General features: G+C 48.8%; 1 protein-coding gene across 1 annotated transcript in view; it reads left to right on the top strand.

Annotated features, from left to right (window-relative positions):
- The window catches only part of Tenm4 (teneurin transmembrane protein 4), a 699,176-nt gene that overhangs the window by 562,096 nt on the left and 121,777 nt on the right, over positions 1-15,303 (top strand). Inside the window, 3 exon segments of the mRNA XM_087901469.1 lie at positions 163-264; positions 1,750-1,944; positions 5,521-5,721. Of these exon segments, the coding sequence (XP_087757595.1) occupies positions 163-264; positions 1,750-1,944; positions 5,521-5,721 (498 nt within the window).

Here is a 15,303-nt window from a genome sequence, read left to right as displayed (position 1 = left end):
TCTCTATCTCAAAAAAAAAAAGTGTATGTGTGTGTGTGTGTGTGTGTGTGTGTTCGCATGTGGATGTGCGTTCAGGTGGGTCTTGGTTCACAAGAGTCTGGACCCTGGGCTGTATAGCATAGAGCCAACCCCACTTTCAACTCTCCCTCTCTTCTCTTATAGAATCAGTGGATAACTGCCCCAGCAACTGCTACGGTAATGGTGACTGTATCTCGGGGACCTGCCACTGCTTCCTGGGTTTCCTGGGCCCTGACTGTGGCCGAGGTGAGTGCTCAGATGGGCCTAGTGGTAGCTGCTTCCCAGATCTTAGCGATATCTGGGGTGTGCTCTACAGAGGGAGCTTCAGACTCAAGCTGACTCCTGAGGTGCCCAGGAAAGACTGCCCAGAGCCGCTCCTCAGTAGCCTGTGGAAGGGAGCGGGCAGGTAGAGCCACACCCTGTCAGCCATTGGTATCCAGCTATGGACAGCACAGGGGTCAGGCCAGGACTGGGAGCTCTGAGTTCCTTGCTAAAGCACTGAGGACAGCAGTGGACAGTGAAAAATTTATTCCTTCTTTAGAGGAACCGTCGACCCTCATCAGACACCTCTGATGTCCCTCCTCTCTGACCTGTGGGTGGGAAGCATGTGGAGACACTCCACTTTTGTACAACATAGGCAGACTCGGCTAAGGCACCAGCACAGGGACCTGGACATCTGGCTTCTCCTCCCCTAATGCTCCCTTCAGCATCTATAGTGCTAAAGACGACTTTTGGGGTAGTCTGAAGGCTACCTGGGACCTAGTGAGTTCTTTTGGCCCCCATTTTTGTCACAGAAGCATAAAGAGGGAAAATTTCTAGAGATCTGTGGTCCTGAGAATTTGATGTTGCTCACAGGAAATCCAAAATGGCCTCTTGCCTTGGTTTCTCCATTTCTTTACCCAGAAGCCACTGGTTTCGTGTGCATTTAGGAGTCTGTGGTGTGCTGGAAGCTACACATATCCCTCTGACCCCGCCCGGGGCTCCCAGGCTGTGCTGCAAGAGTAAACCGACTATTAAAAACAGCGTTGTGACACCTGAAACAGAGGCAGTAAGCTGGGTGTGGGTGTCTCAGCTAGGCAAGAGGAAGATCTGCTCAAAGAGATAGGCATGGACCCGAGGCCAAGGCTTGTGGAACTCAAGAATGGAAAGCAGAGATGATTTCCCAGACCAAGGGAATAGCAGCCTACAAATCCTGCCCAGGGTGTAGCTCCAGGGACCCTACTCACTTCCGCTAATATAAAATAGACTTGCATAAAAACAGTCAAGCTGGCAGCCCTGGGAAGCATGGTGATTGCCTGCTGGGTGCTCTGGAAGGGAAAGAAGCCAGGTAGAGCCCAGCAAACGTGGTGCAGAGAGAGCTGAGTCATTCCTCCTAAGGAGAATTGCTTCCCATATGCACTTCAAGTTAAGAGTCGCATATAACGCATCCCGATTTTATCTCAGGCTGGGTGAGCACTTGCTCCACAATGCAGTACAATCTATCCTTGTATAGTTTCTTCCTAGAGATGATCTCAAAGCCTTTATGCTAAGAGGCATTGTGTGAGCACACTTTAAAGAGCTAAACTGGGCTCAGCTCTTCTGAGGGGCTGTGATATAAGGGGCTGGAGCGGGGGCCGAAAAGACAACAGAAGCGGACTTTCCAGGGTTAAAGACCGCTTTTGGTCAGTGGTGTTATGGTGGCAGCAGGGCACTGGGTAGTGGCTCACCCCGGCTTCTGTGATGTCTCCGCAGCCTCCTGTCCCGTGCTGTGCAGTGGGAATGGCCAGTACATGAAGGGCAGGTGCCTGTGCCATAGTGGCTGGAAGGGCGCTGAGTGCGACGTGCCTACCAACCAATGCATCGACGTGGCCTGCAGCAGCCACGGCACCTGCATCATGGGCACCTGCATCTGCAACCCCGGCTACAAGGGAGAGAGCTGCGAGGAAGGTGAGTGTCACACGGGCTGGTGGCTAAGGGGGAGGCCAGCATCCAATATGGGATAGTTTTCAAAGATTCATGCTTTGAAATCCAATATACCTCTGAGTCCTGGCTCAGTCTCCCTTTCCAATAAAGTGAGGCTCCCTTCCTCAGGAGGCCACTGCGAGGACTGAGTTAAATAGCCCATGTCCAGCACTTAGCTCAGTGGCTGACACCTATTAAAGGCTCCATAAATGTGGCTGTCATGTCCATAGCATTATTCTGGGAATGACCATGTCTCACCTCTTCACTTCCTCTGGGCTCTGGAAATGGATGGACTTTGCCATTTACAGTTGATGGTCAATGCACACACTTGCCACCACCCCCAGTTTCCCCCCACCCAGTGCCTTGTCTCCTTCCCCAGTGGGAGGGAGAGTTTCCTAGGAAGGAGGGCCTTATAAACCCATTTAGGATTTGATGGAGAGCCTTCGTTTGCCACACCATTCCCTCTTAAAGGAGAGAATGTTAACAGGCCTAAAGAAGGAAGCCAGGCAGGATGGATGTCTGGAAGGCATTTCCTGTCTCAGTTATACACAGCCCTCCAGGGACTAGTGAGGCCCCATGCAGACCCCTTAGCTTTGGGGACAGTGGTGACTGGTGAGAGAAGAGTGCAGCCCGGAACACACAGGTCTGGTTTTCCTTACCTGGAGTGTAAGATCTTCCCCTGCTATCACGTAAGGTGAAGACCCTGCACAGGAAAGGGAAGTGAGGAGAGATTCCTATTAGAACCGTCTGCCCATCGTCATCCTACCTGAGCCCTGCCCATGTAGTGTTCCCTCAGACAGAAGGACGCTAAGCAGCGCCCCCTCCCCAGAGCTGTGGGATCTTTCAAGAGTAAAAAAATAATGGATAGAGCTTTGATTTACGTTATCTTTTTTAAACGAAGCATTTTTTCCTCCCGGTCTCCTTTCTGAAGAGGGCCATCTGGGACTGGTTCCTTTTTATTATTTTTTTTTCTCTGCTAAAACTTGCTTGCACAGCCTCGTGTTTATAATAATGTTTTCAGAGGGTCTACCTCCCCTTCTCTCCTCTTCGCCCTCCTCCCTGGGCTCTGTTGCTAACAGGTTCCCCCTGTTTATAAAACATCGGCTAACAAGCTTACTCTTTCGCCCCCCTCTTCCTTCTTCTGAAGTTTATGGCCCCATATTTTTTAAAGCTTGGAAGGAGCCAGGGGTGGGATGTTTGAAGGGGCCTAGGGGAGGGGCAGGAGAGTGCAGACATAGATCTTCTGCAGTGAAAAGTGAGACGCTGCACACTCGGTCCTGAAGGGCATCTAATGGCTCGTGTGGTCACTGGAGCATGGAACATTGGCGGGGGGGGGGGGGGGAGGCCTGCACTTGCAGCCTGGCCATGTGGGCATCGTCATTCATTAAGGAGCCAAGCTCCTGCCAAGAATCCTGGCGCTGTGAAAGGGGGAAAGGGGGACGGGCTGCATGCCGTCCAGGAAGATGCTAAACCAAGTTAGCCCCCCTCACAGACACCTCCTCCCTCCCAGGCCTGCTGGTCCTTCCTGCATTACACACAGCTCCCTCCCGGGAGATAACCCATGGTCACAAGGCTGTCCCAGAGTGAGGGAAGAAGACAGCTTTATCTTTTCTTGGAACTGCTGTCACCCAGAGGCCCCGGATGGGGGCAGATCCAGGTCACTCCAAGCCTCTTTGGCAGAGAATCACTGTAACAGAGCTAACAGACCTAGGTTGAGAATCCGGGCTCAAGGCCATTCAATGAGTTCATCAAGTCTAACCGGGGTGTCAAGAGCTACCTTTTCCCTGCTATGTGGACCTCTGTGAGCCCCCCACACACTTCCAGGTCACCTGGAGGCATGAAGACCGACTGTCTGGACAGGAGGTGACCCCTCACCAACACCTCCCAGTCTTTATTCCACTGAGATGTGGGATTCCCTTTGCTGGCTCCTTGCTCCCTGTTTGTGGAAGGACAGTTCCCTGACACTGCAAGCTAACATTGAATATTTACAGGATCCACACTGAGGACACCCTGGGGGCCCAGAGGCAGGGTCAACCCAAAGCAGGGCCAGGTACTCACAAGACAGGAAAATACCTTCATCGGTCTCTGGGTAGGAACCATGGAGTTGTTTCCTGTCAAGCTGGAAAGCTCTCTGGACTGAGGGAATTGCCATAGTAGCCTAATAGGCTGGAATAATCCTTCTGAGGTTCTGGGATCTGAGGCCCGTCATGAGAATTTATCACTGTTGTTGTCTTTGTTATTTTTAATTACCCGAACTTCAGCAGGTCACGCTTTAGCCGTTACTAAATGGTGTCTGGAGACCATGAGAGAAGAGTCATTTGCCTGCATTGGACTTTATTAATTCCCCACATTGTCCTGTTTCTTTCTGTGTTTTGATTTGGCTTCTATTTTTAAAGCACTTCGTGTGTTTATGTGGGCATATACGCACAAATGTATTTTTAAACCAGTCTGATTATAAGAGAAAATAGCAAGCAATCTCAACAGGAGAGAGAGGCTGAAATGTAAATTCCTTCTGTGCTGCCTTGGAAAAAAATAGTTAACAGAAATAACAGATTAAGCAGAGCTACATAAAATGCTTAATATCAAAACGTAGCACAGAGGAGCATCTAAACGAACGGCAGTTGTCGCCGTGGTCACTACACTGCTTTTAACGGCCCCTGGTCCTCTCATTTGCCTACCACTGAGATTGCCCAGGAAAACTCCTTTTAAATCTGAGATGACTGAAGAGCCTCCTCCAATGACTTTCCCTCAAAACAGATGTCCCAGCATGCCCTCTTTCATAGAGTCTCGGCCTCTTTGCACCTGTGACTTTTTTATACCCAGACCATGCTGCCCAGGCATTGGCATGAAAGCCAAACTCTGATTATAAATGAAGTTAGTACGTTTAAATGTCTGGATTATAGATGAGCCCATAGTTTGCACAAGCCTCACTACTCCAACTCCCGAGGGGATGGAAAAATAACCTCCATGACGTCACAGTTCATCTAGCCTCTCAGAGCCTCCTAGGCACTTGTTCCTTAGAGCATCCTGATAGATCGGGATGCTGGCCCTGTCAGTTTTATAGTCAGAAAGCTCAGAGCTTCCACTCAATGAGGAAACCTATGTTAGTTAAAAAAGACACAAAGCAGTATGTGAAGACACCTAACATCTTCCCCCACATACACAGGCATGGACACATACACCCACACACTCGTGTGCATGTACCAATACATGTACACACACACACACACACACACACACACACACGAGGAAAATCCTTTCTGGTAGAATTTATATATGTGACCTGGCATAAATTACTTAATCCCTCTGAGCCTCTGAGCTCAGTTTCCCCATCGGGGCCTCCTTGTCTTACTGCAAACATGGTGGGCTCTGGATGCCATGCCGATGTCTCCTCTCGGCTCACCTCACAAGCCAGAGAACAGAGACTTGTAGCCACATGTTACAGGTGTGGTCTGCCATTCACCGGAGGCCTGGACAGACGCTTTTAACAGCATGCCCCCTCCCAGGATCCTCACCCTGCGGTGTCCGTGTTCACTGTACCATCTTCCTTCCATGTCGCAGTGGACTGCATGGACCCCACATGTTCCAGCCGGGGTGTCTGCGTGAGAGGCGAATGCCACTGCTCCGTGGGATGGGGAGGCACCAACTGCGAGTCACCCAGGGCCACATGCTTGGACCAGTGCTCAGGCCACGGAACCTTCCTCCCAGACACCGGGCTTTGCAACTGCGACCCAAGCTGGACCGGACACGACTGCTCCATTGGTGAATATTGGGGAAAGGGATTGGCGTGGCGGGAGGGAAGGTTCGGTGTTACATGTGACCACTCAGCCCCGGTCCGTGGTGTGGCCCTGCTCTCGGGCACCTAACTGTGAACTCCTCGGGTTGTGGATTTTTTTTCTTCTTCACTGCCCTCTAGTCTTTGAAGACTTTCCTTTCAGTGACCAAAGAATTCAAAAAGCACATCCTCATCTTGTTCAGCCTGAACAGTGATGCTGAACAGTGTTGTGTTGGGTGCTTTTGTTTAGCTCTGAACAGAATCACGAGAGTATGACTTACTTAGTGGAGGGAAGAGCTATCTCACATCACAATTTCAGAAAGTTAGGTCCAGGATTGCTTGGGGCACGCCATCTTTACGGTAGGAGAATGTGTTGGAAGAGGTTCTTTACCGCATGATGGCTGAGAAACAGAGCAAGAGACAGGAGGGAGATGGGACTTGAGACCCACAGGGCACACCCACAGTGACAGCATTGGTTACTTGTCTGGCTGCTGTGCTAAAATACCTGGCGAGGTATCTAATGGAGGAAGGGCTTATTCTGGACGATAATCCCAGAGGAATCATTCCATTCTGGTGTGGAAGACAGACGTGGCAGCAGGCGCTCGGCTGGAGGGTCACAGTCTTACCACAATCAGGAAGCCTGAGCAGGAAGTAGGGGTAGGCTGTCAGCCCACCCCCGGGGCTGCATTTCTTCCATCTAATCTCTACTACCTCTTAGAGGCCCCCAACCATCCTAAACAGCACCACCAGCTAGGGATCAAGAGTCCAAACGTGTGTGCCGATGGCAGACGCCTCCCATCAGCACCACGGTAGTGACCTGCCAACTCCAGCTGCATTCCACCTTACCGAGTTTCTAGAGCATCCCAAGTAGCACCATCAGCTGAGGACAAAGTGTTCAGCAGACGAGCCTGTGAGAAACGTTTCCATCTTAAACCATAGCAAGTGCCATTTGCCAATGCCGACGGTGACCCCCGTGATTCGAGATGCATTTTACTGAGACTTGTCTGGGGCCAAAGCCACAAGGGAGCCTAAGAGAGCTCAGGAAACAGGGCTCAGGGGGAGCACCTGCCTCACCATACTGTCCTTTTTGTTTCATCATTTCCCTTAGAATGAAAGATAAACTCGGTGTGGGTTTTAGGGTCCTCTGAAATACGCCTGCAATTTCTTTCTGGCTTAGAGCTACACTGGACAGTAATCACCATGGATGAACGGTAGCCAAACGTGTCCATTAGTGGCTATAGCCCCAGGACTCAACATAGGTCTGACCTACTTGCTATACCTGCTCAGTAAAGATGCATGGGTGGGTGGATGCATGAAAGGATGGATGCGCAGATGGATGCGCGGATGGATGCGTGGATGGATGCACGGATGGATGTGCGGATGGATTGAAAAGCACATGGCTGGGGCATCTGGTTGTACTACAAAGGATAATTCTGTTGGCAGCCTCTTTGTAAACACTCTTTGATTAGACCCTCCCAGCATGAGGACCAAATGATAACATGTGTGAACAACCTCATACAGCATCTGACATCAGTCAGTTGTCTTTACACCTTACAGCACATTTCATTCACACCAAGCCTCCCCTTTCCAATTTATGCCACATTTTAACACACCTACTGTATGATAGGTACTTTTTTTTTTAATCAGACAGGGTGGAGAGCTAAGAAAGATAAGTGTGTGCATTCTGGGAAGCAGGGAAGGGAGGCTTACCTCAAAGCATTGCCCCACACTCCACACTGTTGAAGTGAAGCAGGGAAGGGAAGTTTACCTCAAAGCATTGCCCTACCACTCCACACTGCTAAAGTGAAACTCCAGTCAGCTCATTATGGTTTGGATTAACAGCTCCGATCATGACCAAGAGAGACGGCTATGATCTTTGGCAAAAACAAGACCCACGCAGCAGCTATGCCTTTAGAATAGCTAGAATTACCTTTCCTGCTGAATGGAGAATTGCTGTTCAACGCACAGTCTAAATTGGACTTTTATCCCTGTTTGCAAAGCTCACGTAAAGACATGATTGTGAGCACAGATGTGCCGTCTCAGGAATAATTCTCTTTATATAGCTCTGTTTATTGCAATATAATAAATGGTCCTCTTAAAGCCACGCCGCCTCGTACTGTTCATTACGTGGCTGAAAAGCTAATTTACGATGGGTCTATAACCCGTGCCTTGCACTGTTAATCCCCAATGAACTTCCACAGCCTGGGAGGAGGCAGGGATGGCTTTGGCTGAGCTTTATGAGTCCACTTCAGTCGGGTCTGAAAACAACGAAGACGAAACCACTAGGAAGGGGGTTAGGGCGATGGCTCAGGGGGCAGACGCTGCACAAGCATGAAAGCCAACCCCCTGCACCCGTGTAAAGGCCAGGGGCCGCATTATGTATCTAAGCCCCAGCAATGGTAGAGGCGTGAAGACATGTGGACCCCAGGGGCTCTCTCGATGGCCAATGCAGCTCCAGGTTCAGTGAGAAATCTTGTCTCAAAAAAAGTTTAAAAGTGATCAAGGGATAAAGCTAATATTGATCTCTGGCTTCTACATGCACTTACACACATGTGTGTGACTAGCACACACATGTGATCACCTGCACACACACACACACACACACACACACACACCATTGAAAAGGACTTTAAATAGATTCATTGATCTCATCCTCCTTAATCATAGACCTAATGGGCATAGCTGATACCAGGCATATATGTAGACTCATGTAGAAAGACAGAGGAGAGTCCTATGCTGGGAGGAGTCCCTGACACAGACAGACCTGAATTGGAACCCTGGCTACTTACTAAATATAACTCTAGAGAAGTTCCATCACCCTTTAAGCCAAAATAAATGGAGATCATGGTAGAACCTACTACTTCTTTGTGGGGATTGACTAAGATAATGTTAAAAAGAGCTTAGTATGCATCTTGGTCAATGGTGTGTGCTCGGTGCATGTTATTGCTTATTATGATTTTGTTAAAACGCCCACTGGAGAAAGTAACAGATATTCAGAAAGACATCTGACAGCAAAGCAAGATGGAAGCCGCAATGTACCTCTTAGAAGCGGGCACTGGTGTCTTCAAGGTTCTAGTTTGGAACCGACCAAATGGCCCTGTGCCTGCTGCCAGGGCAGGAATTTAAAGGTGACTACTGACTTAATTATTATTCCTCTTTATGATAGTAGGGACATACTGTGTTTGTTGAGTGACCCATGGCACACCAAGACATTTCATATAGCAACATACACATACACACATGCACACACATACTCACACACACATATACACATGCACATACACACACACTCGCACATACATACTCACACATATACACACATATACACCACTCACACACATATACACATACTCATACACACACTGACATGTATACACACACATATACTCACACCCATACACATACTCACACACACACTCACACACATATACACATACTTATACTCACACATACATACACCACACACACACACACACACACACACACACACACACAGCCATGGAGGATAGACATGGTGGTGAGTACAGAATCGTCGACATGCCTGTGATAAGACTGGGTGACTGTGACTCACCTAAGGCACACTGGTGAGTTAGGAGGTTTGAGTCAGACACCAGTCCTGGGTTCCGGGTCTCACCTGCCTCTTATTGCCCTGTGCCGCCTCCTGACAGGCCCCGTCTCTCCTCGGCTGTCACTTCACCTCTGGAAGCCAGTGGTTCTGCTACAGGCTGCCTGCGTAACACTGGCAGTGTGGCACCACGTCCATTTCCCTGTCTGAAAATGCAGAGGTGCTAATGCACATCTCAGTGGCATGTGTCACCAGTAAATCAAGTCACTTTCCACCCACATAGTGGCGACCACCACAGATTAAACACACAGTGTGTTTCTGTGACCTTCCTTCCAAGGATACTTCCACTGAGAGGAGCCGTTCAAAAATCATTAGTGAAGCCAAGCAAGAGACATCTAATCATCTGGACCCACCACAGCTACGAGCCTGTCTTCCCGTTCAGGGACCTTGCTAGAGGCCAGCGGCCTGTGTTACAGAGCCCTAATAGGAAGCCTTGGAGCCCCTGAGTGGCTTCGGCTGGTGGCTTAGTCCCCTCAGCCCAGTTTCCTCCTCCATTCAGTTACCTTACAGACCTGTTGACAGGCAGGTGTTCTCCCAGAACCTGGCACAGTGTGGCTCTGTAATTGATGATTCCTGCTGCCTGGCACATAAGGTAGACACAGACACTGCCGAGTCCTCATCCGGGAGCTGCAGGCCAGCGGGCTCATCCCAAGCAACCCCTGCACCATCAGCAGTGCAGACTGCAAGCTGACGGGTTGACAGAGATAGCCGCACCTGCTGCCTCCTAGGAGAGACTGTCTCCTCCATGATAGGAGCATCTGGCACCAAGAATAGGATACAATGAAGGTAGCTTAAGTCAACATGCCCCGCAATGAAATGTGAGCCGACAAGATCCTCCGCACTTCGGCGAGGGCTGTGGAAACAGTGAAGTCAGATCTTACACAGTGTTTACTCAGGGCCTCAGCTTCTGCTCTCATCCCAGAAGTGTCTGCACAGATCACAGATACAGTTTCATCCACCTTGTCCCTCTGTCTTGATGAGCCAGACAAGGTAACTGGGGGACAGCGTCTCAGAGGCCACGGGGTCCAGTCTCTCACCTCTAACACCTCTGTCCTCAGCTCTGAACCCAACCTTTGGGATATTGATGCTGAGGATAAGGAGATGTGATTTGTGCCTCTGTTTCATAGCAAGGAAAGAGTTGGGAAGGAGACATGACTTCCCCAACTTAGCAGAGACAGGCCCCTCTGTATCGAGACTTCTCCATCAAAATGAGGTCTCCTTGCCGGTATTGTGCCTTTCTCTCTGACAAGCAGTAGTATAGGATGTTAATTTACATCTATTTCTTTGTGCCTTCTGTGAACCAGCCACTGAACTGCGTGCCCCATGGCCATTAACTGGGTACACCTGGAGGGAGTTTCTAGACTAGGTCAGCTGAGGCGAGAAGCCCCTCCCAAAATGTGGGCTTCCCAGGCTGCATAAATAAAAGGGGAAAATCAGCTGAGCACCAGCATTCTTTGCGGCTCTGCTTCCTGACTGAAGATGCCCTGTGACCACCTGCCTCAAGTCACTGTGGGCAGAACTTCACCTAAAATAATGGACTGTAGCTTTGAACCATGAGACAAAATAAACCCTTCCTGCCTTAAGCTGCTTTCGGTAGGTTTTCCTGTCTCATCAATAAGATGAATAACGAACACAATAGGGCTGCCCTTGTCAGCATTGCCGGAGGAGGACACATGAAGCCTAGAAGGATGGCTACCAGCGCCCACTCCCTTTTGTTTAGTGAGTGGCGAACTCCAGCCAGATCTGGGTGCAGACCTTCCTAGATGTGTTCATTAGATGTTTGCATCGGTGATAAAATGCCTGGAAGATAATCAAGCTTCAGTTTGGCTCACAGTTTAGGAAGTTCAGTCCGTGGCCATTTGGCCTCACTGCTTTTGGATCGGTGCCAAGGCAGCACACTATGGTTGGAGCAGGATCGGCTATGCCATGGCTGTCAAGAAGTGAAAGAGACAAAAAGAGCCAGTATCCCATTACTCCCGTCTAAGATATGGCCTGAGTAAAACTAACTTACCTGTACTTGGTCTCATCTAGTAGAAGGTCAACCATTTACTGATACTGCCACAGAATGGGGACTAATCCTTAACTGTATGGCCACTGGGGACATTCAGGATCCAAAACATGACCTTAAGCATGGTGGTGATTTGAGCGCTGTTTTGCAGCCACGTCTCTGAAGACAAACTGAACAGCATGGGGTCAGGGTGTATTTGTTAGTAGTCCCAGCTCAGGGCTGGACATTTGTTAGGTTCTCGCGATGATTGCATTGAGTGACTGACCACGGAATGGTCAAAGTGAGGACAGCAGAGCCCTGAGGAACGCACAAAGAAAAGGGGCTATAGCTGAAGCTCTCCGGGAAAATCCCAGCATCACAAGGTGGACATTTGCACTGTCTCGTGGCTCCCTTGCCCTCCTAGTCACCTGTCCCTTCTCTCCCCGCCACACCTCCACTCATTCCACAGAGCTAAAGCCAAGCCCTAGAATCCATTTCTATCACAGTCCAGACCTCGTTCCTCTTGGTGCGGTACCCTTCCCGGACAAGGTCCAGCACTGGCTCACCTCTTCCAAAGCATCTCCCCAGAGAGCAGCTTTCCTATAAAGCGGGTACGCTCCTTGTCTGTGCCTGGCCTCCACCCAAGTGCTTTAGCTGGTTTTTCTTTTGCTCGAGGTGGGGGAGGACAGAATTCAACCTCTTTGACATGATCCATAAAATCAGCAAAGCCTGCTTTTCTTTCCAGAGTCTACTGGCTTCTAAATCAGTTCAGGCTCTTTGACATTTTGTAGGCACTGACTGCCCCAGGGCCAGGTTCTTCTTGGGTCTCCTTTCCCACTCTCTCCCCAGAGCCTCTCTCCTCCACCTCATGAATTGGGCCCTCATTCCCACTGTTCAGCAAGCGCTCTCCCATCTTATCTTCTAGAAATGACTTTTATTGGAGTGGAGCCTGCCACTGCCTCTTATTCCTCTGGGTTGCTGGCTCACAGGAGCAGCACATGGCAGACTTGCCTGGAAAACGCTCGCGCTGGGACTTTGTGATTCTTGTAATTTCATTGCACTCGAGTTTCACGGAATAAAAAGTGGAGCCGCGCTGGAGATCGAGTGGCATGGGTCTGAAGGCAGCATGTGCCATCCGTAAAATCGTGTGGGATTTGGAGCAGGACCAGGCTATATGGTCAAGCCTCAACTTATCCACTACTACTAATACTAACAATGATTCCCCTTGTAGGACTATTTTCCAAATTAGCTTTAGTAAATGTGCCTAAGCCGTCTACCATGGTGACTGGCATTCAGTAAGTGCTTAATAAAGGAAGCATGAGTACATTTTTTTATTATGCATGATTAGGTCTAAATCAGTCCAGCAGTTCTTAACCTCTAACAAATTCAGGTTTGGAGGGGAGTTTATATGGTCCCCACGTCAGCATCAGCCTCCTCTCAAGACAGTGGCCTCCTCAACTCTCTACCAGGTAGCTCAGTCTCCACAGAGAGCATCCGAGAACAGCCCCAGGCCTGTACTCAGTCTACAGCTACATGCATTCCTGTCCCCCTTTCCCACGTCTCCCGTGTGCCGGAAGCCCTGCAATCCACCCACGCGTGATGACCACTAAGAGCTCTAGGTGGCATACACACTATAGGTTCAGGAACATGAAGGTTAGAAAGTGATGAACTTGGCTAGAGATGACCCAGAAAGGTCCTCACCGAGGAATCGTGAGAACCATTAGGAGGAAGGGAATGGAAAAGCAGTTACCAGGAACCCCAGAGAGTAACCACATGTGCCCCAGCAGAGAGCTGTCTGAGAGTCTAGCTCCTCGGTCTCACTAGAAAGGAGCCCAGGGAGGAGAGGGTAGGCAGTGAAGCTAGGACCCGGGTAGGTGCAACTCTAGGAGCTCACCAAATAAATACCTCACCACCATTTCTGATTAGAGGCCAGGGAAACAGGGCAGTCAGGAAGGTACTTGCCACTTAAGCATGAAGACTCAGTCGCATTCAGTTGCCAGGACACACAAAAGGCTGAGTATGGCAGCCTGCACACGTCAACTTAGCAACCGAGAGGCAAAGGCAGAGGCGATCAGATCTTTGAGAGTTCAAGGCCAGCCCAGTCTGCAAGGAGAGTCCAGGACAATCAGAGCTGTCTGGGAAGGCGGGGGGGGGGGGGGGGGATCTTTCAATGAGCCTGGACTATTTCCCTTTCAGACTCTGCTTCTTCCTTTGCTGTCAGATCTACCTGGTCCAGATTCTTCCTAAATCTGGATGGAAACTTTCCAGAATTCATATTTAGATCCTCTGGGCTCTATCTCTCTTGTTCCATATGAAAGAAAGAAAGAAAGAAAGAAAGAAAGAAAGAAAGAAAGAAAGAAAGAAAGAAAGGAAGGAAGGAAGAAAATAACAAAGCATATAAAAGAACAAAAATAATTGGATGGGTTAGATGGATAAGAAGCTGAAAAGCTCTATATTAAATTAGAGTCACAATTGACAAAAAGATGAACTAAATGCTTTTAAAAAAATAAGCTGAAAGTAGTACCAGGATTAAGAAAAATTAAAGCTCTGAACGTAGCCACTGCATTAGTGCTAAATTTTGAAAATGGTAGTTCAATTTTATTTACGAAGCAAAATATAATTACATTTAAATTTGAGGGAAGAGAATTTAATTCTTATTAATGACAGAAAGACAGAGCGAGATGCTTTAATGACAGAAAAATTGTCTGATGTTCATGGATGGTAGAGAAAATTAGATTGGGCGTTGAGCATTCTCCCCTGTTACAAGTCTCATTTGTGTAGCCAGAATTGTTCTCTCTCCGAGAAACATTACCTTCTCAGCCCAGAAAGCACAGTGCCGACAGCCAATTAAACATCAAAAGGAAATGATCGGACCGGGCTATTTCTGTACAGGTATGTTACAGGACGGGAAACTCAAGGTTAGAATTTCACCAGAGGAATAATATCCATTGAGACTTGACATTTCCCATACCCCCTCCCAAAGCCAGTGACAGCCTAAGTATCAAAGTTCAGAATAATAAATATCTAAGAGATTCACTCCAGCACAGAGGAGGAACATGAGGTGGGGGAAGTGGGGAAGAGTCCACCAGTTGTCTGGGAAGTAACTGAGTTTAGGCAGAACGAGATGGTCAGTTAATCAAAGACTGGAAAATTGAGCCCAGGCAGGCACACTGCTAAATACTGCCAGAGTTAAAGGTTGATGAAGCAAAAGCTGGCAGCTTTGTAATTTAGCAGGATTTCCCTTGACAGCCCTGGAACATTTCCTATCAGAACTGGAGCCTTTCAGTATGCAAATAGAAGCCCTCCTGCAATTGGACTTCAGAGTCAGGCTTCTGTTTGGATGCTCAGGCTGACACTTTGTAGCAAATCTCCAGTCATCATCCTGAATCAAACTGCTGGTACAATAGCTTGTAATTTAAAAGAAGGGAAAAAAACCCTGCTCTTTGAATGGAAATGTTACATTCTACAGAGTCTCTTCCCATATGGGCTTCATGGTTTATTCAAACAACGACTACAAAAGCCTCTGACATGGCAGATGGGGTGGTTCCCAGGAAACCAGGGTTCAAGGAACTTGGGTGACTTACCCAAAAATATTTTGTGGAAACTAAGATTCAAAACCAGGAGCTTCCGGGGTCAGGGTTCATGTGCAGCTACCAAGGTTTGTGCTAAGCTGGCAAGGCAAGGCATCAGGATCATGCCAATCAATTCACGTCATGCCACTGCCAGGAACCGTGTGTCTTAGTTTTGCTTCCTGCTGCCAGGGTAAAATACCCTGACAAAGGAAACTGGTGGGAGAATGGGTTTGTTTAAGCTCACAATCCCAGGTCAGAGTCTATCAGAGCAGGGAAGTCAGGAATTCAAAGCGGCTAATCACATCATACAACAGCCAGAAAGGAAAACGTGCACGCCCTTGCTCAGCTCACTTTCTGCGGTTTTTAGACAGACTAGAACACGAGC

The sequence above is a fragment of the Myodes glareolus genome, chromosome 24 (genome assembly GCF_982192425.1).
Source record: "Myodes glareolus chromosome 24, mMyoGla1.1, whole genome shotgun sequence".
Taxonomy (NCBI): Eukaryota; Metazoa; Chordata; class Mammalia; order Rodentia; family Cricetidae; genus Myodes; species Myodes glareolus.
The sequence above is the reverse complement of the archived record's forward strand: the minus strand, read 5'-3'. Positions and strand labels throughout refer to the sequence as shown.